We start from the raw sequence: 26700 nt of genomic DNA on the forward strand, positions 1-26700 counted from the left end.
GTTCCATGCCATAAAGTCAGTCATACACCATGTGTGATGCACAATAGTTGCTACAGGTTATGACACAACAAAAATGGGTCACCAGTAAAGCCAGGTTGGCCGAACAAGTTTAGCACAATCTAGCACAGCTGCAACTGTATTTCTGAACAAGATGTCACTGACACTGGCTCAGAGATGAACGCCTTCCCCAGAGTGGCACCTCTGCTGATGTACTGCACACAAATGCAGTGATGCTAGGGGTAGTCAAGATGAATCCTGAATCTCCAGATTCTAATTTAGAAGACCTTTCATAATCAAAACATACATATCATGCTTTTTAAAGCAATCTAAATGTAATGAAAAAGAAATAGTAGGTTTTTTCGACTTCAGGAACAAGTCAAAGTCTGGTGGACTCATGTAGAGTAGAGAAGAGTAGAGTTTTATCGGTCCTGGTAATCATATAGTACACAAATAGTACATTCTGATGTAGTACAAGTCAATGCATAGCAAAATATTAAATTTGCACTAATATCATTATTTCCACATTAAATGATCACTGTGTTACAATACACAGAGCAAATATTGTACAAAAATAAAGAGTAGATATTTAAAAGCAGAAAGAGCATGTACTGTACTGGCAGATTAATATTTGTATTACAGTAACATTTACATGGTAAACCATTAAAGTTCTAGTAACATTTATGTGATACATCACTAAGGCGAAGACACAAATCTTTAGTGAACTTTCTGAAGGAACTTGTGGAGGTTATAGAAGCAGTGATGAGTCAAATATTCCTTAGCAGTTGACTTGAGGTTTGCCAGGTCATTTATTGATTTAATTTGTGGGGGAAGTTTATTATAAATAACTTTCACATAATATAGGGTTCCTTTTTTATTAAAGGTGGTGTTGGTGGGCTCTAGATGAAAGTCTCCTTTTTGCCTGGTGTTATAGGACTGGATATTTTCATTTTTCTCGAAGAGAGTGGGATTTTCCATTGAATATTTTTTCACAAACACAGTTATCTCATACACATTTACACATGGAAGTGGGAGGATTTCTAGCTTTTTAAAGAGTGGTCTACAGGTTTTGTTCCATTTTACACCTTCCATTATTCTTAAATTCTTTTTTGTAGCCTAAAGAGTTTTTGGCTAAGAGAAGAGTTACCCCAGAAAATAATTCCATATTTCAGTTGTGTGAGTACATATAGGCATAATACAAAGTTTTCAGAGAATCTTTGTTGCAGCATCCCTCTAATACTCTCATTAAGTAGCATGTAGTGCTTAACTTCTGACAAACTTTTTCAATATGCGTCCCCCATTTAAGATTATCTTGGAGCCATACTCCTACGAACTTAATGCTGTCTACATTCTGAAGGTCTTTGTCATATATCTGAATCTGAACAGTTTGCTCACCTTTTTTCACATTATAGAAATTTAGTGCCACTGTCTTACTAGCATTTATTACCAATTTGCTGTGACTCAATCAGTTTTCAGTATTGCTCAGTGTCTCTGTTGTAGACTTCTGAAGCTTTTGCATTTCTTTCCCACTCACTAGCACACTTGTATAGTCAGCAAGCTGGATGACGTTCCTGCAGAATTTGTTTAGATCATTCACATATAACAGAAATAGAAGAGGTCTCAGAACTGAACCTTGTGGCACTCCATATTTAATGGTTTCATAGTTTGAATAGTGTTGAGTGAGTTTGATGAAATTTTGATTTTGCACTTCAACCACTTGTTTTCGACCACTTAGGTATGACTTTATCCAGTTGTTAGATGTTCCTGTAATCCCCATGTTGTCAAGGTTAGGCAATAGTTTTGTGTGATCTATGATATCAAAAGCTTTAGAGAGATCTAGATGTATTCCAATGACATTTTTGCCATTATCTAGTCTCTGAAGTACTTCACTTAATAGTTCAAAAATTGCTGTATCAGTTGATCAGCCTTTCCTGAAACCATGTTATGCTGTGGATAGCATTTGGTGCTCTTCCAGAAAATCTACTACTCTTCTTTGAAAAATTTTTTCTATGATATTTGAGAATACAGATAGTAGAGCAATGGGCCTGTAGTTAGCGACTTCATCCTTTTTTCCATTTTTGAATAGTGGTTTGAGCTTAGCTGTTTTTAGGCATGATGGGAAAATTCCAATTTGAAAGGAACTATTATAAAGGTGAGCTAATGGTTCACTAATGAGATCTCCACATTTTTTAATAAGGTTGTCTGGGATGCCATCTACTTCAGTGGAATGATTCACTTGTAAAATTCTGATAACTGACAGGATTTGTTTCTGGGTTGTTGGAAAGAGAAACAGTGAAGTAGGATTTATGTATTTACAAATGATACTGGGCAGTTTATATTGCAACGTTTGATTTCAGCGATTAATTGCTCACTTATATGGCTAAAATAAGTGTCAAACACATTTGCTATTTCTTTAGGATCATTAATTTCTTTGCCATTACAATTCAATTTAATATTGGAATTTTGAAGAGAAACATTGTCAGTTTGCTGTTTCACTATACTCCACACAGCTTTCATTTTGTTTTTGGCATTATTTATATAGCAGTCATTTGCCATTACTTTGGCTTCTTTTATCACTTTTTTAAATATCATTTTATAATTCTTGAAATATGCAAGGAATTCATTGAATACTATGAAAGACATGGAGTTCTCATATAATCTTCGTTTTTCAGCACATCTCTTTTTTATACCTGTTGTCAACGAGTAATTTTTTCTGTTAAGCCTGCTACATTTGATTTTCTGATTTTTAGCTGGAAATGACATGTTAAAATAATGTGTTAATATATCCATAAATATGTTGAACTTCTCATCTGTGTTTTAGTATCCGTACATTTCAGTTCATGTTTCCTTCTTTAGTAAATTCCTAAAGTATTCAATGTTTTGACAGCTGAAGGTCCTTCCTATTTTTATTGTTTCTGTTTGTTTAATTAAGTTTGGCATTGAAGATATTTCAAGAAGCTGTGCATAGTGGTCACTGAAGGCTGTGTTGAAGTTTCTACCTGCATATTCATGGCTATCCTTGTTTATCAGTATCATATCAATAGTGGTGCTGGATACACTTGTAACTCTGGTAGGGGCATTTATAATTGGGAGCAGGTTGTATGTTGCACAAATAACCATAAGATCTTCTCTATCTTTTGAAACTTTGTTAAAGTCTCCACATATTATAACTGTTCTGTTTAGGTTCTGATACTGTCAAAACTACCTTAAAGTTGGTTAAAGAATATTTTTATGTTTGAGTTTGGACTTCTGTACATGCAAACGATGATTATTTTTATTGAGGTTAGTTCTACAGCAGAGATTTCAAAATAACTTGGGGTTTCTGCTTGGCATATCTGATTCATCACCTACCTTTATTTGTCTCTGCCTTCCTTTTGTTTTAATCTGAAGAACACTTCTAGGATGGACTATGGAAGTGCTGTCTTCATCTATGGCCAGTAAAAATCCTCATTTCTTGATGGTGGTTGCTTTGCTCAAGCAGGTTGGGTCCCATCGCTGTTGTTGGAAGGATGTACAGGAAGCTGATAGATTGTTCTATTCCTTAGAAGTCTTTCTTTAATTATTTCACTAACACGATCGCAAATAAACCTTTTCCCTTCATAGTTCAAATGCATTCCATGCTTCATGTGCAGATTTTGATGCAGCTTGCTTATATCCAGTACATCACACTTAGCACATTGAGAACACAGTTTTCTTATTTTAATGTTTGTTCTCCGAATTTCTTTGTTTACACATGAACTATAAATTAGATCGTGCCTATGAGGCAGTGTGACAACTAATGTGTTTCTGCATTTGCTAGCTTGTAGAAAATTCTGCAGTGTTTTCATGCAAACCTCTGCTTCATTTTTTGCCACTTCATTTGAACCGATTATACAGATGATAAAGTCATTTTCCTGCATTAATTTCGTCTGAGAGTTAGTGTCTACAACATTTTTACATCCTGCTCCAGGTTTCACTACACTAGTCACTTATATGTCACAATTTTTTCCTGGAGCATGCTGGATAGATATCTGCCATGACTGTCTGTTAGTAATATCCAGGCTGTAGGGAGGATGTGGCAACACTTCCCATCTGTAACCACATGGTGTTGGGGCTATAACATTGCCAATATGACTGGCCTAGCCTTATGCAACTGAGGTTGAGTTTTGTGCATTTTTTTGTGCAGATTGTGCATGAAGTTATGATAATTGCTGTGACAACTGTTCCACATTGGATGCTGTCTTTCATGATGACTCCTTAGAGATCATAAGCAAAAATCATCATATCATCTGCTTTGGCTTTGATTGAGTGCACTAAATTATTATTTAATATAATGGAAGGAAACATTCCACGTGGGAAAAATTATATATAAAAAAAACAAAAACAAAGATGAGGTGACTTACCGAACAAAAGCGCTGGCAGGTCGATAGACACACAAACAAACACAAAAACACACACACAAAATTCAAGCTTTCGCAACAAACTGTTGCCTCATCAGGAAAGAGGGAAGGAGAGGGGAAGACGAAAGGAAGTGGGTTTTAAGGGAGAGGGTAAGGAGTCATTCCAATCCCGGGAGCGGAAAGACTTACCTTAGGGGGAAAAAATTATTATTTAATGTAGAGAATCTGAAGCTCTCCACACACTGGACTGTGATTTCAACTCCAGTTCAAAATCTCTAATCCACGTTTCATCAATATCAACTATTTAACACAAAAATTCTTGACCTTCATGGTTGAATCATTGTTTGAGCAAAGTTGCAATGTCCAGGCATTTCTGCTTCTCTTAGCAGTCAGACAGTGTGGGACCCATCTTGTAGAAATTTTACTCTTCTTCAGACCATTTGTCATAATATGGAATACTGATGTAGGGGGAATTCCTGTGTCTTCAGAGAGTTCCTCACAAGTCACACTGTGATCTTCTTCATGAGCATCTGCCACAAGCTTCACACGTCATGCATCTGTTGATATTTTTGGCCTTCCAGGTCTTGAATTATCATCTAAGGTCTTACAACCACCAAGAATACAATTAACCCAAAGTGAAACTGTGCTGTGGTCCACTGTAAACTCACCACAAACTTCACTTAATGCACTGTGGATTTCTTTTTTACTGCATAAAGTTTCAATCTGGATATATGACCTCTGGTCTTCAACAGTCACAGTATCCAAGACCCCTGCAGGGTCCATTTCTACCTCTCGCCAATTTTACATTAGGGTACTTAGCGAAAAAACAAAAACATGTGCTTCTTCCTCAAGCTCCCAACTACATCTGACATAATTCTCCCCACCAGTTTTTCAAAAGGTGCATTGGCTAGCTCCATACAGGTTATGAGCTACTAAGGCTGCTATTGATGAATTAGTACAGGCAGGAATAATATGCCCTGTGGACAGCCCTTGGGCATCCCCCATACATTTAGTGCCAGAAAGAAAGTTGGTTCATACCACTTACGTGCAAATTGTCAGCCTCTTAATTCCTGAACAACCAGTCACAATAACAACTAGCCAGAAGAGCATGTCAAAGAAATTGTCCAGTCATGCTCTGCTTTCTAGCCTGCCACAACATGTCTAGTGATGCTCAGGCAGGAAGTGAAGAGGAACAAGAGGTTCCAACACCATTGCCAGGCCTCCCGACCACTGCTGTGGAGGTGGATGTGGGGGTTGTCTCATGCACTCCAAGTGACAACTTATCGTGTACAAATTCAGTGTGTAGTTACCATTGAGTTTAGTGACATCTCTGGAGTGCTACCTGAGAGATCAGTTCATTCTTATCTGGATGATAGTGTGAATGCTTAGCACATATGCTCCACAATTCCATGAATAAATACTATTAATGATTTGCCTGCAACCAACACAATTGTCATTTCTGCTACCCAACTACCCAGAGTCCACAACCTGTTAAATTTAATAGCTTGCAGATTAACATGTAAATCTACAACTGTTTTGCATTGTACAACATTTGAACATAATACATGAAAATTCTTGTTACATGTAGATGCTTTTCTAAGCAGTAAGTGCTACTAGGCTTGCTCAGTACTTAATAAAATACAAGGATATTTACAACTGTGACAATTACAAACAGTTCTTAAGATGCGTTATTGCATAAAGACATACCTTCGAGCAATTTCAACCATTTTTTCAAATGGCTTTTCCCATGCATACATTTTAATTACTTGGACTCCTGTGATGATTTCATTCATTAGCCGAACTCTATCATCAGTTCTTACAGCAATTTTTGAACGATACATTGTAGTCATCCGTGTTATGTAAGCTAAAATAAAAAACAAAATAATGACCTAGAAAGTTTCACTGCAATGAGTACATAACACATCTGTATCTGTTATTATTTTTTTATTTTATGGAAGTATTAACAATGGTAAAAAATATGAATAGGTTGTAGTTTACAGTATCTGTGCAAGATTGCCCTATACACAAGGGCATGCTGGAAAGTAATGCTTCTGAATTTTTTATCTGATAAGTTTTAAAACATTTCAAGTAAAACAGATGTTATTAGAATTCTACACGTTTACTCTTCATGTCTACATTTTGCACCTCTCTGTCGCTAGAGGACTCCAAATTGTAGTGTGTAACTTATCTATTTCTCTGCATGAGAAACAGCATGCTGTAATCAAGTTCCAAACTAAAAGACATCATCCACACGTGGAGCACCTTCTCTTTTAGCATGACAATGCCAGACCACATAAAAGCACTGCAACATCAGCAACAGTCTGATGCCTCGGGCTCACTGTCATCAGTCATCCTTCATACAGTCCCGACTTGATCCCATCTGATTTTCATCCATTTAAAAAACTTAAAGAACATCTTTGAGGACACCACTTTGATATTGTAAAGATATAGAATGTCAATAATATTTGTTTCATTTAAAAAACTTTTGCAGTTTTCTCATACAAAATTCTGTGGCATTATTTTTCAGTATGCACTCGTATTTCAGCTGATACGTTTTTAAACTCTAGTTTCCCTGATCTATAGTGTCTGCTTCTGGTTTCGTTCAAGTAATGGCAATTTGTTTGACATAAGTGCAGAGGTCTACTGTCACAGTAGTTGGCATCTAATGATAGAACACTGATATTTTGAGACTGATCAAATTACAATTAATGACACAATACAGTGCAGCCAAATGGGAAGGAACTTATTAATACATGAAACAGTTTGATGCTGCAACCCCGATTTTACTACTGATGTAGACAGAAAATACGTTTATTATATTTTGAAAAGACTTCACCAGTGAGTAAAATTCCTTACTTTTGTTGGCAACGTTCATGTTTTAAGACTGCAGGGAGATCTTGAATTGAATCAAAAGTGCCATACACAAAAAAAATCTAAGGAGGATGTTAGTTCAACTACTTTTGCAGTATGCTTAATTATAGCTGTAGGTTATTTGAAAATGAAATGAATTAGTTTACTACGTGTATTTACATTTATTAATGAGCCACAGAATCAGTTTTTGGAAAACTGTTCTTACAGAGATATATTTTTTAGAAAACAGAAGCATATTGTCCTCTTTCAAAAACAATATTTTGGCACTTGTGTCACAATAAACTGCATATATTCACTGATGTCCTTCATCATTGCCAAGTCTCACATTTCTCACAAATAACACTGCAGTGTATGTCTAATACTAGGACCAAAAACAATCGCTGTACAGAAAAGAGTCATACACAATGGCACATATGTGCATGACAACCTGTCGTAGCCCATAAAATGTCTTGTGGGTAATATAATGACATTTTAAGAGTGAATTACAGAATTTCCCATTGGGCAATTCCTTATTTACTTATGAGTGTTCTCACACAGACACTTTAAATTAACATAAGCTATAACATAAGCAATATTCCCACTATTTTAATATGAAGTTTCATAAAGTAATTGGATAGGTAAAAAATCTACTCATCAAGTGGTGGCAGGAGAACACACATAAAAAGGCATTTAAATCTGCAAGCTTTCAGAGCCAGTGACTCCTTCATCTGACAGAAGGGTTGAAGGAGAAGGAAGAAGGATGAAGGAAAAGGACTTGTGATGTTTAGGAAATGGGGAGTGTTGGGAAAAATCACCAAGAACCTCAGATCAAGGGAAACTTACTGGATGGAATGAGAGGGAAATATTGATTGTTGGGGACTCAGGTTTTTACATCTGAACAATCATTCTTTCCTTCTCATTCTGGCTGGTAAGTTCCCCCTGACTCAGGGTTCTGGCTGACATTTCTGAACACTTCCCATTCCCTAAACCTCACCAGTCCTTTTCCTTCATTCCTCTTCCTTCCCCTTCAACCCTCCTGCCAGATGAAGGGAACACTGACTCTGAAAGCTTGCAGATTTAAATACCTTTATATATGTGTTCCCCTGCTGGCACTTCATGAGAAGATTTTTTATCCATTCAACTGCATCATCCTTTCAAAAGTTTCATAAAGGATAGATTGATACTCACCATAAAAATAACATGTTGAGCTGCAAACAGGCACAATGCAAAGACTATTACACATTAGATTTCAGCCAAAGCTTTCTTCAGGAAGAAAAGAAAGAAAGAGAGGGAAAGAGAAACTCACAACATTCATATAAGCGAGCACATCTCAGAGGCACATGGCTCTACCTCCAGCCACTCTGGTGAGACAAACATGTTGAACGGAAGCAACAATCTGGAGTGGGAACTCAAGGGAGAGGGACAGCAGGGTACAGGTGGTTGAAGAGGAATTGGTGCTGCCTGGTGGAGCATGCGGTGTCTAGAGTTGGCTGGACGGGACTGACAGGTGTAGCATTGAGAGGCTGCTGGGGAGGGAGAGGAGGGGAGAAATGGGGAACAGAAAGGAAAACTCCCATCTGCACAATGCAGAAAAGTTGGTGATGAAGGGGAGGATCCAGATGTCCAGGGATGTGACACTAAAATAGCATTTTTCAGAAAAATGTTCGCTTAAGTACAGAAACATACAAATATCTAGAGTCTCATTTAACATTTCAGAAAGTAGTCTCATGGTACAAAATGTGGAAGTGGCATCTTTGTGTGTTTTTAGGATGCCATAAGAAGTTTATTGTTAAAATCATACATCAAGTAGGAGACTGATTACAGACTGTTCCATGGCTACAAAATGAACAACAGCATCTAAGGAAGATCTTCCAGAAAATGTAAAACTTACTTTGAACAGGCATTGTCTGAAGAAAAATTCCAGCAACTCCTATAATAGCTGCCCATCCAACTGCTTTCCATATGAAATATGTTGCCACAACTGTCTCTAATGGAGTTATCCAGAAGTAGTGAAGGAAAAATGTTACAAAATCAAACCGATTAACATCATTTGAAAGAAGATTTATCATCTTTCCTGTGGCTGTTTGTCCTGCCGTTGCTTTACTCAAACGAATTGTCTGGAAAATATTATAAATACGAGCAATATGTTTTAACCAGATAGGAAGTCTTAAGAAACAGTAAAGTAACAATGTTAAAGTAATAACACATGAAAGGCCACAAAGAAATTATTTCAGTCAATTTCTCTGTATAAATCAGTCAGTATTTTCCCTACAAAAAATTAAATAACATTTACAATATACAATTTCATAAGGCTATGTTTTCACCAACACTGAATGTAACTTGAATACGTTACTTACAACTACGTCAAAGAGGAACATTAACGATATTTGTTTATATTATCACTTGATTAGGGTCATCTGGTGAGATATGCGTATAGAATGTAGATTCTGTTGTGTAACATGGCAGTGTCTGACAATGCTGCCATGTAACCAAATAGGATCTCATCTTTGGTTGCAAGTGTTGCTGGTGATATAAAATTTGATGGGCCTGGAGAAATTTTCCTCCTAATATGAGAAGATCTCAAGAGAGTAAACAACTTGACATCTGCCATTTTGTTTGACAACTCTATGAAGCTACTGTGGCCAGATAGTGCGACCAGAGACAGTATTTCGCTGCTGTTAAGAATACAGTACTTCATACATGGCTACAGCAGCCAAGGGACTTCAGATTCTCTGCCCCAGTATGTGGTATTCAGATTCAGATTCTTTGTTAGTCATTCAGCATTATTACATGCTATAGACTTCATCAGTTCACTTAACCTATTAATTTTACAAAATAAAATTTTATATATTTAAGTTGATATTAGGCATTTCTAAAAATTCTTCTAATGAATAGAATGGATTAGTTAACAAGAAGTTATGAACATTGTCTTTAAATAATTTGTCAGGCTTGATTGACCCATTTTTAGACAATTTGTTATATATTTTAATTGCCATATACTTATGACTATTGTTAGTTTTAGCTAACCTATTTTGTGGCAACAGCACAAATAAATAAATAAATAAATAAACAGCAGAGAAGTACACGTTCTTGTATAGTAGCCATGTCTTTCATTTGTTACACTTAAATTAGGTAGTTCAGCAAGTATGTAGTTAACACTGTCAAGAATATATAAATTAATTACTGTTAAAATGCTATATTTAATGAACAATGGTTTACAATGTGCTCTATTATCTATCTTAGCCATTACTCTGATTGCTTTCTTCTGGATCACCATAATTTCATTTATTTTTCTGCTGCTTCCCCAGAGTATTAACCCATACCTTAAAACAGATTGAAAGAAGGCAAAGTACGCTGTCCTTACGTACTCAAATGTCACACAACACATCAGTCTCTTCAACAAATATATAACTCTTGACAACCTAACCACTATGTGATCAACATGAGAGTTCCATGTTAGACTGTTGTCAAGTACAATACCTAAAAACTTTGCCTTTTGTTTTTCTATTTTTGTAGTCTTTGATAGACTGAACCACATATTCTGGGTCTTTTCCTCATTTAATAGCAGACCATTGGCATTAAACCATGATGTTGCATTTTCTTTTGCCAATTTCATATCACTTACAAGGTTATCAAGTACATGGTTTACAAATAGAAAAGTTGTGTCATCTGTATACATATATGTCTTTACATCTATATTTCCTGGTAAATCATTTATGTGTACAAGGAAAAGAAGTGGTCCCAATTTAGATCCCTGTGGCACTCCATATTGAACCTCAAATATGTTTGACAGATGACTTCCTGAACTCACCACCTGTATCCTTTTATTGAGGTATGATTTGATGAGTTTTAAACTTTTATCACATATTCCACAGTACTCAAGTTTAGAGAGCAGAAGTGAGAGGTCAACACAGTCAAAAGCTTTGCTCAGATCACATAAGGTTACCTGTGCGTGCGCATGGTCCTCAAATGCTGCTAGAATGTCTCTGACTAAGAGCTCTATGGCATGTATAGCTGACCTTCCTTTTCTGTAAGCAAACTGCGATTCACTTAACATACCATTTAGTTCTAGGTACTCATACATCTGCTTATATATTATGCCTTCTTGGACTTTTCCTAGTACTGGAATTAGTGAAATTGGTCTGTAGTTTGCAGGATCTGATTTGACACCCTTCTTAAAGACTGGAGTTACCTTGGATAGTTTGAGAGGATCAGGAAAAAACCCTTCTATGAGACGCAGGTTTATAGAATATGATAATAGTGCTGCAATGTAATGTATGATTTCTTTCAATAGATTGTTTGACATATTAAAAATACCTGTACTGTATGAATTTTTCATTTCTTTGACTATTTTAAGAACTTCATGTCGGCGTACCTCTTTGAAGCATTTCAATGATGATCTGGCCCTATTATGATTTAGGTTTGCTCTCTTCAGATAATATATACATGTTACATTGGGTTTACTGATCAGCTTTTTGATATCATCAGCACAGCTTACAAAATATTTATTGAACGTATCTGCTGGTATTGGGACTGTCTTGTCGAAGTTTCTGACTTCACCTTTAACAGTATTAATTACTGACCAGGCTGTTTTGTATTGGTTTTTACTATTTTTTATGAAATTTGTGTTGCATCTTTGTTTCGCCGACTGCAACTCTTTCTTATACAGTTTCTTAGGGATTTTTTTGAGATCCTTAATTTCATTAGAATTGTTTACTTTGGCCAGGCGCTTCAACAGCAGTAGCTTATTTTTTAGATTCTCCAGTTCTTTGGTGTACCACAATTTACCCTTTCTCTTTTAATGGTATTTCTTTTGAACAAGAAGGGCTTTTAAAATACCTGTTAAGTAATTGTGGAATGTTTCATAAACTGTTTGGGCACTGGAATCATAGTTTTGAAATAATTTGTCCCAGTTTGTTATGCTCAGCTGGTGTGTTAGTTTTATGAGATTGTGTTTTGTACATTACTTGCCTTGCACTTGTGTTACACAGAGTTGCAGAGGGGGTATAATCATATTACTGTGATGTGGACAAATTAACTTCTAATGTCAAGAAAATCATTGTGAAAACTCTGTTAAGGATGCAGAAATTCAAGGAACAAGCACTTTCTTGTTGTGAGTTAAGTGCTTATATAACTACTTTAGTTAATCTGCAGCACTATGCCAGTTACATAAGTGAGTGCAGATAGGAGGGATTATATCCGAATTTGTCTGAATATGTGCAGAGTAACTGTGATGTGGTTCACATGACATTCTGGTGAAAATCTGGAAATTGAACTCTTTTTGCAGTATTATTTTGTAGGTGATATCAATAATTCTTTGATAGAAGACACATTTGGAGACTATTGTAAGTGGAAATGATGATGAAACTGAGAGTGAGAAGTCCGCAAAAATCACTGCAGGCGGAAGTCCATCAGGAACATCTACTGTCAACAATGTAGAATATCCTATGACATTAGTTATAGGCATTACCTGATATATCTTCAAACTTAGAACACCTTCTGCAACTGACCACTGTGCCTCTGCTTCTATATCTATATTCCACAAGTCACCTTACAGTGTGTGGGAGAGGGTACTATGTGTGCCGTGCACATTGTGATTTCCCCTTTTCCAGTCCCAGTCCCAAATGGTTCACAGGAAGAACAACTGTTGGTAAGCCTCTGTGTGGGCCTGACCTCTATAATTTTACATTCACAGTTTTTGCACGAGATATACGTGAGAGGAAGCAATGTATAAACTGACTCTCCTAGGAACGTACGCTCGGGTGAACCACACCAAGGTGCACGATCCCCTCTTGCAGCATCTGCCACTAGAGTTATTTGAGCATCTCCGTGATATTTTCATGCTTACTAAATGAACCTGTAATGAAACATGCTGCTCTGTGGGTATTTAACTGTTAGATTCATTCCTCGACTATTTGTTAAGCCCATGATTTACAAGTGACACTAATGTCAAACAAATTAAAGAAATGCATTGTCACAGCCTTCAGAAATTATTCACCAGACCTTCTAAAAAGGGCTAGAGAGTGAGGCTACCATGTCGACATCTGTTGCATACATAAGGCCTGGATTAAATGCATCAGTTTAAAAACTTCAAACTGCCTGAAATTGTGGTAAGACGAAGAACTTATATTCAGTGCTAGTGAAGATATAACCTTATGAAATTATTCAATAATTGGGCACCATTTTTTTTTCCTTTAATGATAATGTCTGCTTATAAATACACTCCAACAGAATAAAGTAAGAGATCAAGAGAACCAGAGGGAGGAGTTGAGAATAGGAGGGAGATGTAGAGAAGAGACTGCACAGTGAAACAAACTCACCTTCCTGTAGATAAGTGAACAAATAGCTACACGGATACGCATCCCTATCTGCTGTGCAATGAAGCCACTGTGATGACCCATGAAGAGACACAGAAACAATACGACGATTAGCCCTCCTCCATACCAGAGAGCTGCCTCCTTCGTGACTGTTGTATCAGGTGTGAAATACTGCAAGAGGAGACCTAGAAGTATTGGCCTGGAAGTGCTGTGTAAACAGTACAATTTGATTTCAGTACAGCAGGAGCTACATTTTTGCAAAATACAAGCAAGTGAAACAAGGAGCAACTTCTTACACTTTTGAATGAAAATGTGTTACTTGTCAAATGAACATTAAATGACAATAATCAATTAAAGCTAAAGATCTACACTAACATACAATGAAAATTACCATTATTTCTGTCATACAAAATGTCACCAGTCCCTATAACACACACACTAAATCATTTGATTCAGAAGAGGAGTATTTACTTACCAGGCACTGAGACATACAAATATATACAATGTCTTCTACATCCATACCATGCAAACTACTGTAAAGTGCATTGCAGAGGGTGCTTCTGATTGTACCACATATTAGGGTTTTTCTTGTTCTATTTTCATATAGGGTATGGTTAGAAAGACTGCTTGAAAGCCTCTGTACATGCTGCAGTTAGTATAATCTTGTCTTCACAGTCCACGAGGGAGCCTTCACAGTCTCTATGGAAGTAAAACTAGGGGGAGGCAGCAGAGCCATAGTGAATTCCTAGATTCTTCATTAACATTAGTTTTTGAAACTTGCCAAACGTTTTCCAGTTCATGACAGCAACCAGTATGTATGATGTAAAGAAACAAACAGGCCGTGTTGCAGTGTTAAAATTTTTTATTATTTCCCAATGATGTGTTTCACCTTTATTTAGGCATCTTCAGATTGGCTGATATTTGATAGTGATGGGTACATGGGGTACTGTGCATAAAATATCCCAGCAGGTAAATAAATGCCCCTTGTCATGGCATTAAAAACACTGCACAGTGTCCTTATTACAGCAAGTGGTACAGTCTAATGCAAACCAAATGGGATCAGGCCTACAGTAAATCTTTACATCATAAACATGCTGGAGGTGTAGTGCATATTCTTGCTGCATACATTGCACTGCATGATGTGCGAAGCCAGAATATGCGTTACACATCCAGCAGGTGTATGATGTAAAGATTTACTGTAGGCCTTATCCCATTTGGTTTGCATTGGATGATCACTAACTATCTCAGTGTGCCACTAGATGTCTCTGCTTTGCAATAGGACTGGTGATTTTATGCAAAAGGCACTGGTACTTCAAAATAAAATTAATAAAATGGTGGTTTCAGGCAGAAATCATTGGTGCTCAAAGGGTTAACTCAACTACAGTAATCACATTATTTTCAACTGCTGAATGTTGTGTTATTCTATGCATACATGAAGACTTCCTCAAGCATAATCTGAATTAGGACTGCAATTAGATGCATCAGAGAAAACATCATGTTACCCATTCCCGTGTTCAGTTGCAGCTTAGTATCCTCAACAATAGTGTGGCATCCAAAAGCAAACTTTTCAAATGATTCATTCTCCTGCAATTCAAACTTGTTCCAGTGTTCACTCAATGAGATACTGCAGTAACTAAGACTATATACTTGTGGGAGTGACACAATCACTAATTGATATCTGACAAGTGCAATGCATGTTTAACTTACGTTCTTTGTTGCTTCCTGTTTTCCATAACTCATTAATTTCTACACACTTTAATTTTTGTAGCTGTATAATTATCATACCACAAGTCCATGTATGCATTTTATCTACAGTTTATAATGTCTGTGACGTAGAGTGCCATAAATATTGATATTTGTTCAGTGTATAAGTGTGTTATCTTTAAGGAGAAGGCTTTGGGAGGACGTTGGCTGCTAACGGCAGTTAGCCTCCGGGCTTGTATCTGTGTAGAAGCGAAGTGCTAATAAATCTGTATCTGAGAGAATTTTAGTCGCTTACCTACAACTATATCCTATTCCCTCACTGGTGACCCTGTTTTTTGTGTAATATGCTTCCGAGTTACCACCCAAAGGTTATTTACGCGCCTACCATGTCGGGTTTCTTCGTGATCGCGAGGGCCGTTGTTCAGCTTCAGACAATGGCCTTTCAGCACTCACCGCCACCCGAATTTCAGTAACATCTCTCCAGCACTCCTGCCATCGTAGTGGACATGCCGCAAGACTCTTCGGAATCCTTCAGCCAGAACATGCAGTGGAATTCATCGAGTGCCGCCAGTTTCTTCCAACCGTCAATGGTCGCAGACTCTGGCTTTGTTAGCCTAGACCTTTCTACGTGTTCTCCACAGAGTTTTGTTTGGAACATTCCTACTCCTGTGTCGAATGCACAATTCAATACAGTTCGTGGCGTCGAGCAAAGTTTTGCTACTTTCGAAAATCCTGTAGTAAATTCAAACTCGAATCAGTTCCCGCCACGTGTGTATCCTTCCGCGCCGGCTAGTCAACAGGTGCTCAATGCTCGCCAAACAGCGAATGTCACACCGATTGTGCACCCTAGTGGACATGTGTGGGATCCTTGTGTTGCTTCTAATCAAGTCAACAATTCTGGGATGGACAGTAATTACTCCGACATCTACAACCAGCCCCACCACTCACGGTCGAGTGAATACTGTGTGCATAACGGACTTTCACCGGCATACTTAAGTACTTTTGGCTTCTCTCCAAGCTACCATGTCAATGAGAATGCACATTTTGACTACGATCCTCACACTGTTCGAGTGTCCATCACTTCTCAGCTGACCCCCAGCGTCAAGTGAATTTCGCGATACCCGCATTACGGGCCGAATCTGCTGAAACTACCAGACTTCAAACCTGCTCACCCAGAGTTCTGGTTTAACCTGGTTGAGCAAACATTCAATGTCTGTGCTTTGGACGACGACGCACACATCGCCTGCCTCATGAACCATCTTCAGGACCGCGTCGATTTAATTTACAGTCTGGTCAAAGCACCCCACCTAGCAGGGAAGTATGCTGTGGCGAAACAGACAATACTGGAGCATGTCTCGAAAATCAGGAGAGAAAATGTGCAACAGCTCATCTACAAAGAGCGCATCGGTGACAGGTCTCCGTCCCAGCTGTGGCGGTGCATCCGTCTTCTCATCGATGAGCAAGTTATGCCTGATGACACACTCACAGAAATCTGGACAGAAAAGCTGCCTTTGCCTGTCCAGACTGCAATCTCTGCATATGAAGATAGGCCAGTAAATGAACGTTTACACGCCGCCGACAGAGCATACTCCGCCAGGCAACGTGAGCTCCGTGCACTGCATTCTGGAAGTGACTGCACTAAGACGCTTTCTGACGCCACGCCCTTGTCTGGTGCTGCTAATAACAAGTTCGTTAAACTAGCCGCCCTGCCTGCACCTTCAACTCCCTGCAATGACAGTGCATCGGCCTCTGTGGAAGACTCTGGGGCACATACTCCATCACCTAGCAACTACCCACAAGGGCACAGGCCCGCCCAACCTTACTGTTTCTTCCACGCGAGATTCGGGGAGGAAGCTCGCAAATGCCAGTCACCGTGTTCTTACCCAAACTCCAACCGCAGGTAGGCTACGGTGCCACCTCCTGCGATGTAAACAACGGGCACCATCCCACGTTGCACTCCGTTTCGGACAACAACAGTAAGTGTGGTCGAGTTTATTTCGCGATTTACGATCAGGTGTACGTTTTCTGGTAGACACTCGCACAGACGTCTCTTTGCTGCCGGTTCGCCTAGCAACCAATAAAGTGCAACCACACAAAACAGTACTTCGTGCAGTGAACTTGTCTACCCTACAGTGTTCGGGTTCCACTCTGTATACAGTGAAACTTTCGCCCGAGTCCAAGCTGGAGTGGACGTTTCTAGTGTCAACAATTGAAGAACCTATTCTCGGAATTGATTTCCTCAAGCACTATCAGTTTTCACTAGATTTTGTGCAAAATACTGTGTTTTACCCCCCCCCCCCCCTTAACATACATATTCCTTTCGCTTCGCCGAGTGACAGTTCGGCTAACACCAAACATGTGTGCTGTGCTAAGAACTGTGTAAACCTATCCTTGGAGCTGCAATCTTGGACAAACAAGTGGCTAGTAGAGTGCACCGAGGCTTCAAAGTTGCGGATGGAACACGTGGAAATGTTGCTGCATCTCCGCAACATACACCACGAGTTGGTCTCCACACAACACCGCCTCGACACTACAAGCAGACGACTTGTCGGCTACAGACAAGGTCAGTCCGTGCCAATCTGGTGTTCCCGTGCCCGCGCACATTAACGACAATGTTGTGAACTCTGTAAACTGTATCAGCACCCCCTCTTGTAATGACAGTGTATGCCCGAGTGCTCATGTTCCTTGCGTTCTGAATGGACAATTAACTTCCCAAGTTGCCATAACCACTCCCTTCGGGCTGTTTCAGTACAAATTTATGCCGTTTGGGTTGGAAAACGCCCCCAAAACGCAGCAGTGTTTCATCAATCAAACTTTATCCCATCTAGACTTTTGTTTCGTATACATGGACGACATATTGGTTTTTGCTTCTACTTTGGAACAAAGTGAGGAGCATGTTCTAGTCGTGACAGATATTTTAGCAGCTGCTGGTATTGGACTGAACAATAAAAAGACTCAATTGCACCAGTCATCCATCACATTCCTAAGTTACGTTGTGTCGTCGGACGGTCTGACACCACCGCAGGACAAGATCGAGCCTGTTCTAGAGATTCCACGCCCCCAGACCTATAGGGAATTACGCAGGTTCATCAGAACAGTTAATTATTACCGAAAACATTTGCCAGCCACTTCTGCGGTGCAGGCTCCTCTCACAGATGCTCTCATTGGCCCACAAACTTCTGGCACCTGCCAGGTCCCATGGACACCAGACATGGACAAGGCATTTAACGAACTCAAAACAGCTGTTGGCCTCCGCTGTCACTATTGCTCACCCACGTGTGGACGCCACAATGTTTATCACTACTGACGCTAGTGACAATGCTATCGGCACAGTACTGAGTCAGACATACAATGATATTACGACCCCCCTGCAGTTTTTCTCAAAAAAGCTATACAACGCGCAGAAGAAATACCCAGCATTCGACAGAGAATTACTTGCAGTTTACGAGGCCATAAGACACTTCAGAACTGATGTTGAGGGACGAGATTTCTATGTGCTCACTGTTAACAAGCTGTTGGTTCCTGCCATAAAAAATCCTGCGGCTGATCCGCCCCCACGATGCTTTCGTCACATCGATTACATCTTGTAATGTGGCGTAGAGTGCCATAAATATTGATATTTGTTCAGTGTATAAGTGTGTTATCTTTGAGGAGAAGGCTTTGGGAGGACGTTGGCTGCTAACGGCAGTTAGCCTCCGGACTTGTATCTGTGTAGAAGCGAAGTGCTAATAAATCTGTATCTGAGAGAATTTTAGTCGTTTACCTACAACTATATCCTATTCCCTCATGTCCCAATCTAATTGGAGACCTGGGAAGGAAATTGTGTTCTTGTGGATAGATTTTCTGCCACAATTTGCACAGATACTTAAAGTCATGACTACCATACCTAATGCCCATCATCGACAGCACCATCCACAACATTAAAAATAAGAATGAGGTTCTATGACGCCTAGATTCTGTACTTCAACTACTGGATTCTGTGAGGCATATTGATCCAACTAGGAATTTCATGGTAATAACTCCATAAGTTGTGCCACCAGATACAATGTTCAGCCACAGAACAATGCTTTTCACAGCCATACAGTAGTGTCAAGTGACATTAATCCCAGTGTGAATATGCACCTGGTCCTTTCACCCATGCTGACACCACTTTTGAAAGCAAAAGACTTCTGCCTGTCAGCTCTCACAGTCATTTCAAATTATGTTTGCAAATATGGTCCCCTCCAATTGCACAAAATCAACCATAAATATGTTTTTCAATCATGGAGAACATTTTCAACCAACAGCAAATCTGAGACAATTTTGTACATGCCACTTTAGCGATCAGTAACCTCATTCAATGAGCTATTTCTTCACAGATCAAAGGTGCATGCAAATCCTGTATGAGAGGCTTTGTGACAAGAAACCTTTGGAATTCAGATGACATTTCATGGAGTAACTGATACTATTTGGGACATTTTGCTACTACATACTACAACAACTCTCAACTCAGATGCAGCTAATGCTAATTGCCCTCAAATGACAACTATTATGGAAGTTGCACCACATTGCCAATAGAACACACACATAGCTTGACTTGCACAACACAGTGGCTACCATGACAACTCCTGTTCCTACCAAAGACTGCCAATCCATTCTGGATGAGTCTGATGCATCATTGTTTTGCTGTGATGCTGCCTCCACCTGAGAACTTTTGAGGATACCCAAGTACTTCTGAACTCTCACAGCCACCACTGAGAAGCTGGTTAAGAAGATAGAAACATTGCAACTACAGACTGCGGCTGCAAATAGCACACGTATACACCGTGCCATTCCGCACCATGCCGTTACAAGCTAATTTGGGTGGTTATTTGCTAGTTTCAGAGATGTTGTGGCTATAAAACTACAAAGTACACAAAACCGTGTTCGCACCCAGGCACCATAATGTGATCTGTTTTAGGTGGAGCACAGAATGACATTGATCTACAACACCTACCACAAAATACCCATCGATGTCCTATGATACACAACCCTCACAATACTACTCACTGAGCTGACAGCTGCAGTATGACAACGTTGTCACATCCAGCATGACACTCCACTACATCACAGAGGCTCTTCATCACCATCCAGTCTTCTGGCTTAATGTTTTTAATAACACAGCATTGCAGACCTGCATGCTGCTACCCATGTACTACCTGGAAGCCAAACAAACCAGTATGGTCCCCTTACCAGCAGTTAATTCCATAATACGCATTTATGGTCACAAGTTTGGTGTTCGATGTTGGTCTCACCAATAGCTACAAGTGGACTTCCATGTTAACTGATATTGCTCAACCTACTTTGGCCACTCGTTCCCTCATGCAGACCACTTTGACTGTAGATTTACAGAATGTCCAAGTGATACATTCCATCAGTAGTTGCACTATTCCTAGTGTAAATGATTGTTCGAAGACACACACCACTCACAGGGGGGACAAGTTAAGTAGTTCTATTTCAAACAATGATTGATGCTACTGGGAGTCCTAACATCACAATTTTGTACACAATCTTCGTAATATGGTTAACTATCATGAAAGTCGTGTCGAACTAACAAGTTACATAATTATGGAGAACAGTGTGTTAGAAGCCACTCTGATGGAAATGGAATGGGAACTACAAGCAGCTTCATAACATTATGGATGCTTAAGACAACTCACCAGTGCAACAGTTTTCTCACACAGCAGCAGTGTAACCATACACACAATGATGCATCACATTTGTACCACCTATGGTTCACTGGTTTCATGACACGTCCTTCAGATTGTACTCCAACAACTACGTGAGACCAATGCTTCCATCATGCAGGTTAACCCCCCCCCCCCCCCCCTGGGCTTTTCCACCAACTTTTGATGGCACCACGATGACAACAGGGGAACCAAGATCTCGCACTACTACCCTGCTATCTCCTACCAGCTGTCCACACACAAGCTTACCTTACCTGGGGACGGGGCAGTGTGAGAATGATCCAATTGGCTAATTGATAGTGACAAGTACAGTGTATCTTTAACTTCTCATTTTCTTTGCTGCTTCCTTTTCTCTGTAGCTCATTAATGTCTTCACATATGTATTTTTGTGGCTGTGCATAATAAGGTGTAATCATCATACCACTAGTTTGTGTATGCATTTTATGTGTAGATGGTGGTGTCCCTACTGAATACTTTTTTAGTCATCCCAATATAGGGTTCCCATGGTTTCCTTGCTCAATTTGACAAGTATATGGAAAGAAATTGGAGCCTTGTTGGGGAAGACATATTGATACTAGCCATTTGTGACTAAGGGAAACAACAGGAAGTGTCAGTTAAAATTGACAGACTGATTTCTGGCCTTGCTATGTTTAAACTGCATAGTATAGAGGACATTTCATTTATGAGATGTCCAGTGTACTGACTGCATTAACAAAGTTGATGATTATAAGAAGAGTTGGTCAAGCAGATTCCTGTTGCCAGCATACAATGAGAGCAAAAACTACCTACGTGTAATGTTCTATGCTGTATAAAGCTTGAAGAGCAGACTTATGTAGTTTAGCTGTTCGCTTACATTCACTGACTACTGTAAATTTTTTTTTAATAGTGCTTTGGGCTTCTCTTAAATTATTAGTACCTATTGCAACTTTTTTTTAGTGGGTTTGATTAAAAGTGGAAATATTTCTGACAATATTTTTAGGCTTTTGAATATGCAGTGAAAAGACTACCAGGCATGAAATCTGGTTTGTATTAGCATCACGAGTTACAAGAAAACTTAACAACCAAAATTTGCTTTAATCATAATCTTTTTTGTGTAACTAAACATGAATTTTTATCTTTAGTGAAGGGATAAGAAGTGTAAATGGTACTTACTTCACTATTACAATGTACACTGCAACAAATATCCCCAAGAGGCCATATTGTTGACCAAATGTCTTTATAAGAGCCTTAAGGAGACTTGGTTTGTATGTAGCATCCTTTTCGGCCTTTGCTATCTCTTTATTCCAGTTACTGAAAAGAGAATTTGAATTAATTAGCACAAATGGTATAAACAGAGGTCCTTATTTTCTACAGCTTCATTGTAATTTCTGCATGGTGTGTGACAGAGGGTTCACTGTGTAGGTATGTGAATCATTTTCAATACTCAGGAAGAAATGTAGTCGGTACCCCTGTGCACAACCCTGCATACCTCGAACTTACCGTCATAGACATTATGGAAAATATTTATCGGAGGAAGTATAGAAGAATGGGGTAAAAAGAAACATCTCCCTTTTAGTACATCTCCCTATTAACATGTAATAATCAGGTAATTTACATACGTATTTTTGTACTGGTAGCTTTCTTTCCATGTTAGTGCTTTTATAATTGGTCTGTATTATTTTCGATATTTTATATATTTAATTCGTGTCCTTGTGATCCATGTTGTGAACATACCACAGGATATCGAATGAGACAATTTCCCAAGCTACATTCTACCATATTATGTAAATAATACTAACCAATTTCCTATTAAAGTATCTACAACTTTGGTTCTATAACAGAAAGGTGAAGTATTTAAATATGCTTAAAATAATTAATAAACCTGCATGCGAATAATGATCTGGGAATTTGTCTGCTTGTTAATATCGCACCGATTCCCTCAAGATGTAGTTAAAAGTGTTAAAATTCAAGGTATTTTCTCTGACTTCAAATGGAGTAAGCTTCTTTATGTTGCTTTTCATTTCATCTAGAAATGCATCAGCTGAAACGTCGTTTTCAGGATTTGTATATATTGGCTTCATTTTACTGTAAGTCATCAGTTGGCTTCTGTTTTCTTGAGTTTACTCAATCCCCTGCAGCCATTACTCCATTACCTACAGTCCCAAACGCATATTTTCAGTACTTTGAAAATTAACTCCCACTGATCCAGGAATATCCAGAACATTCACAGTGCATGTTGCACCATCATCTGCCTCAGGTTTCTCTTTCAAAGCATCATTATCCGGAGAAACAACAACCACATCAACATTTTCACTGTTTTCCTCAATCAGTCCTTCAAAACTATCGTTATTTATAATGTCTAATACATCATTCATTGTAATACCTTTAAACACTACATCATAGTGTGCTTACATTTTCTCTGTTCAATTGTGCTACACTAAATAAAGAAAACTTCACTCACCAACTGCACTGCCAGATCTGAATGCTATTACTGAATGGCTTTTATTACAGCTGTGTCACCAGACGATACTGTTTCCTCCCAGTGATCTAAGCATTTGTGGAAATTGTGGGCTCATTTTAAAATACAAGAAAAATCCCATTGTTTGTGTGTTCACTAATAAAAAATTGCAACAATTACCATCAATAATGTAGGTTTATAATGTAATATGTGGAATTCTATATAAATGCCCTGTTATTAGTAATAAAATAAAAACCAATAGAGTCTAAAAATGGATCACTGGAAGATGATGGTTAAACACATATGTATATCGTTCAACTTCTCTTTCAAGTCCGCTGGTCTCTGACAGAACTACAATGCCATCGGGAAACCTCAAAGTTTTAATTTCTGTTCTCTATTCTTCAGTTCCTCTCTAGATTTCCCCATTTCCCCCAGGTCTCCTTCACCACATGGTGAGTATACAGATTAAATAACATGGGGAGCGGCCTACAAGCCTGTTTCACTCCTTTTCAAGTACTGAGTCCTTTTCATGTTCTTCGACTCTTTTAACTGCCATTACCGAGAAGAAATCATCTAAAGGGGAAGGTTTAATACCGTATGTCCTTGATGCATATTCACATGCGTCAAACAGTCAAAGGAGAAAGGACTCTTAGTTCATTTGTGATTTTATTCTTCAGTCAGAATTTGTTCTCAGTTTTGGTTACTATTATTTACTTGACTCATTACACGGTCAGCACCTACTTGTCAACAACAGATAACTGATATAGGATATCTTCCGTAGTTCCTTTTTTCCCTCTTTGACGTCTATGTTTAAGGTACGTCTCCTTGTATCGATTACGGAAATCTGCCATACGTTTATTGGAGTCCAGCAGTCTTCGCTACATTGTCCTCGTTGGCAGTTTCTTTCTGCAGATTACATCGAAATCAGGTCCACAAGATTCCTGCAGTGTGAAATATTGGGATCGCGAGTGGGCACTCTACCTTTTTCATAAATTCTCAGATAACATAATCTGACTATTTAACACGATTCCTTATCTCAGTATCATTTAGATAATTATTCCACACAGTAGCAAATAAATTCCATCGGCCAGTATTACAACAGCCTGAGCAAGAAAAACGGAAACAGTGTCATCAAGATTCTTAAATGTCGCCTGATCTTGGCTGCTGATTTCAGGCGTCTGATAGCAGCACTCATTACGTCTTTTTGTCTCTCCTTGATAGTCCAAAGTACTTCATTATTTGACTCTAAATAGCCTTCAATAGAGTTAACAATGTTCAGTTGTAATTCCCTGGTCTGTATATTGTTGTCATACGACAACCATTCCGCTTAATAATGCTTTTTTCTACAAGCTTTACATGCCTAGTAAAGTAGGTTCATTAGTATTATTAAAAACACAAATTAATTCTGAGACTTCACCAAAAGCGGAACTTCTATCGTAAAATTATGCGGCAATTTACTAATCATATTAATCAGTGATGCCAGGTCTTTTCTAAACAAAATCGGGATTTTTACGAAACCTGAACAAAACACGCATAGGCCTAAAAAGTGAACTTATTTTCACCTGCGTTTTCGAGGCCGGCTGTCGAGGAGAAGTTCTGTGTGTTACAGTGTTTGTGTGTGTTTTTAAAGTCATTTTCGCCTCCATGAGAATCAATAAAATATGAGAGACACACGATATAGTGAGTATCATGCTCATCTTCACCTTTTCGAAGCCACGAGTAAACTTCACACCATTCACTCTCGAACTTAGTTTTCAACTTCTGTTTCTTTTTTGGCACTTGCACTTTAATTTCGCTGTCCTATGACGAATCAATAATCGTAAAAATGTTGCATGAGGGAAACTGCACAACAGTAGTTGTTCTTGCAGAGAAGCACTAAGCACTGTTATGATTGACATCTGCCTCCACATCGGTTTTCGTGCCTAACAGAATAAATATAAGAAGAGACTATATATAACATGCATATGTTCATATGGCCCATGTGCGACATCCTTAATATTCTTTGAATACAAGCCTTCAAACGTATATTGCGTTGCGAACCGGCTTTTGGCTTTCTAGGCCATACTTAGGCAACTTGACCATGAACAGACAGCCCGCACAAAATCAGTGGGAGCTTCTTTTTGAACAGCTAGAAGCAAGCTTTAGCAGATGATGTACGGACAGTCCGTTCAGTTGTTCGTGGCGTTGTAATTTTAATGGTCAGCGTTCAGCTAGGCGACAGAGTCTCGCTTCTGAGTTGACATGCCGCACAAAATGTATTCTGTCCACCGTGGTACATTAAAAGTTTTCTTTCTACAAGAAAAAATATGTATTATGCACAGTAAATGTATGTCGCTGTCTGAAGACAGGCACAGGGCTGAAACCAGTTACGACCCAATAAATCATCTGTTGAAGGAATTTGTGACATTCTTGAATGTTGTGCATTTCGTTTCATCGTATCGTTATAATTCTACACATCAGCGAGTTCTATAGACATTATGAGCAATATAAAAGTAAGTATTCATTTCTTTTCCACTCTTACGGCCATAGGTGTTTGTAAATTTAACGCTAGACATCAGTATCCTTCGACCAAGTTGGGATACGGGAAGGCAAAAGGGTTCCTGGGACACATTTTCATCACTCATTCACTAGCACCTACTTTCCTATGCGAGACGGTATCTAATTTTCCTGAAATATATTAAATAGAATTATTACGTTTTATTTTAAACTATCGGCTTAAAAGTAGATCTCTTGGAAGCCAATATCGTCGCTGGGCAATGAAAACCTCGTAACTCAAATTGGTCAAATTTTACAGGAGAAACAAAAAACTAATTTCAGAAATCACATGGGGACCTAATTAGTCAAATGTAGTGGTTTCTGCTACACAATATGGATCCGGTCATTCGTACATAAGACTTTACTCTGCAATTCATATTGTCTGCTGGTTTTTGGAGTTACGAGGTTTTTACAGTTACTTTTTTGTTAGTGATGGAGATAAGAGGCATGTAACGAGTGCACGGTTAAGAATTGAAATGAATGAATGTTGAATTTCTTTAAAAAAATACTGACTTAAAATTTGCATTATTTGTGTATTATGAAACATCTGTAAGGATTTTTTCGGTTGCAGTTTTTAGGCACAGACATGTTCTTTCATTACAAATGTGAGGCAGTGTGTCATAAATGAATGCACATCCTTAGCAAGGACCAGCCGTAGTTGTTGCAAATGCGTAAACTTTTCTGCACTGATCTTTAGTGGTGAACTGTAGAGAGGGTGCACTGTAAATGAGCTGGGTATGTTTGACATCCTTCTTGGGAGTGGTTCCCTCGTATCG

General features: G+C 38.7%; 1 protein-coding gene across 2 annotated transcripts in view; it reads right to left on the reverse strand.

Annotated features, from left to right (window-relative positions):
• LOC126458622 (probable multidrug resistance-associated protein lethal(2)03659) overlaps positions 1-26700 on the reverse strand; it is a 287255-nt gene that overhangs the window by 120365 nt on the left and 140190 nt on the right. For both annotated transcript variants that reach the window (XM_050095789.1, XM_050095788.1), the window contains exons 3-6: positions 22105-22242; positions 13547-13751; positions 9118-9343; positions 6084-6240 (exon numbers count right to left, since the gene is read on the reverse strand). In XM_050095789.1, the coding sequence (XP_049951746.1) occupies positions 6084-6240; positions 9118-9343; positions 13547-13751; positions 22105-22242 (726 nt within the window). The remainder of the gene's footprint in view (positions 1-6083; positions 6241-9117; positions 9344-13546; positions 13752-22104; positions 22243-26700) is intronic.

This window comes from Schistocerca serialis, chromosome 2 (genome assembly GCF_023864345.2).
Source record: "Schistocerca serialis cubense isolate TAMUIC-IGC-003099 chromosome 2, iqSchSeri2.2, whole genome shotgun sequence".
In the NCBI taxonomy this organism is placed as follows: domain Eukaryota; kingdom Metazoa; phylum Arthropoda; class Insecta; order Orthoptera; family Acrididae; genus Schistocerca; species Schistocerca serialis.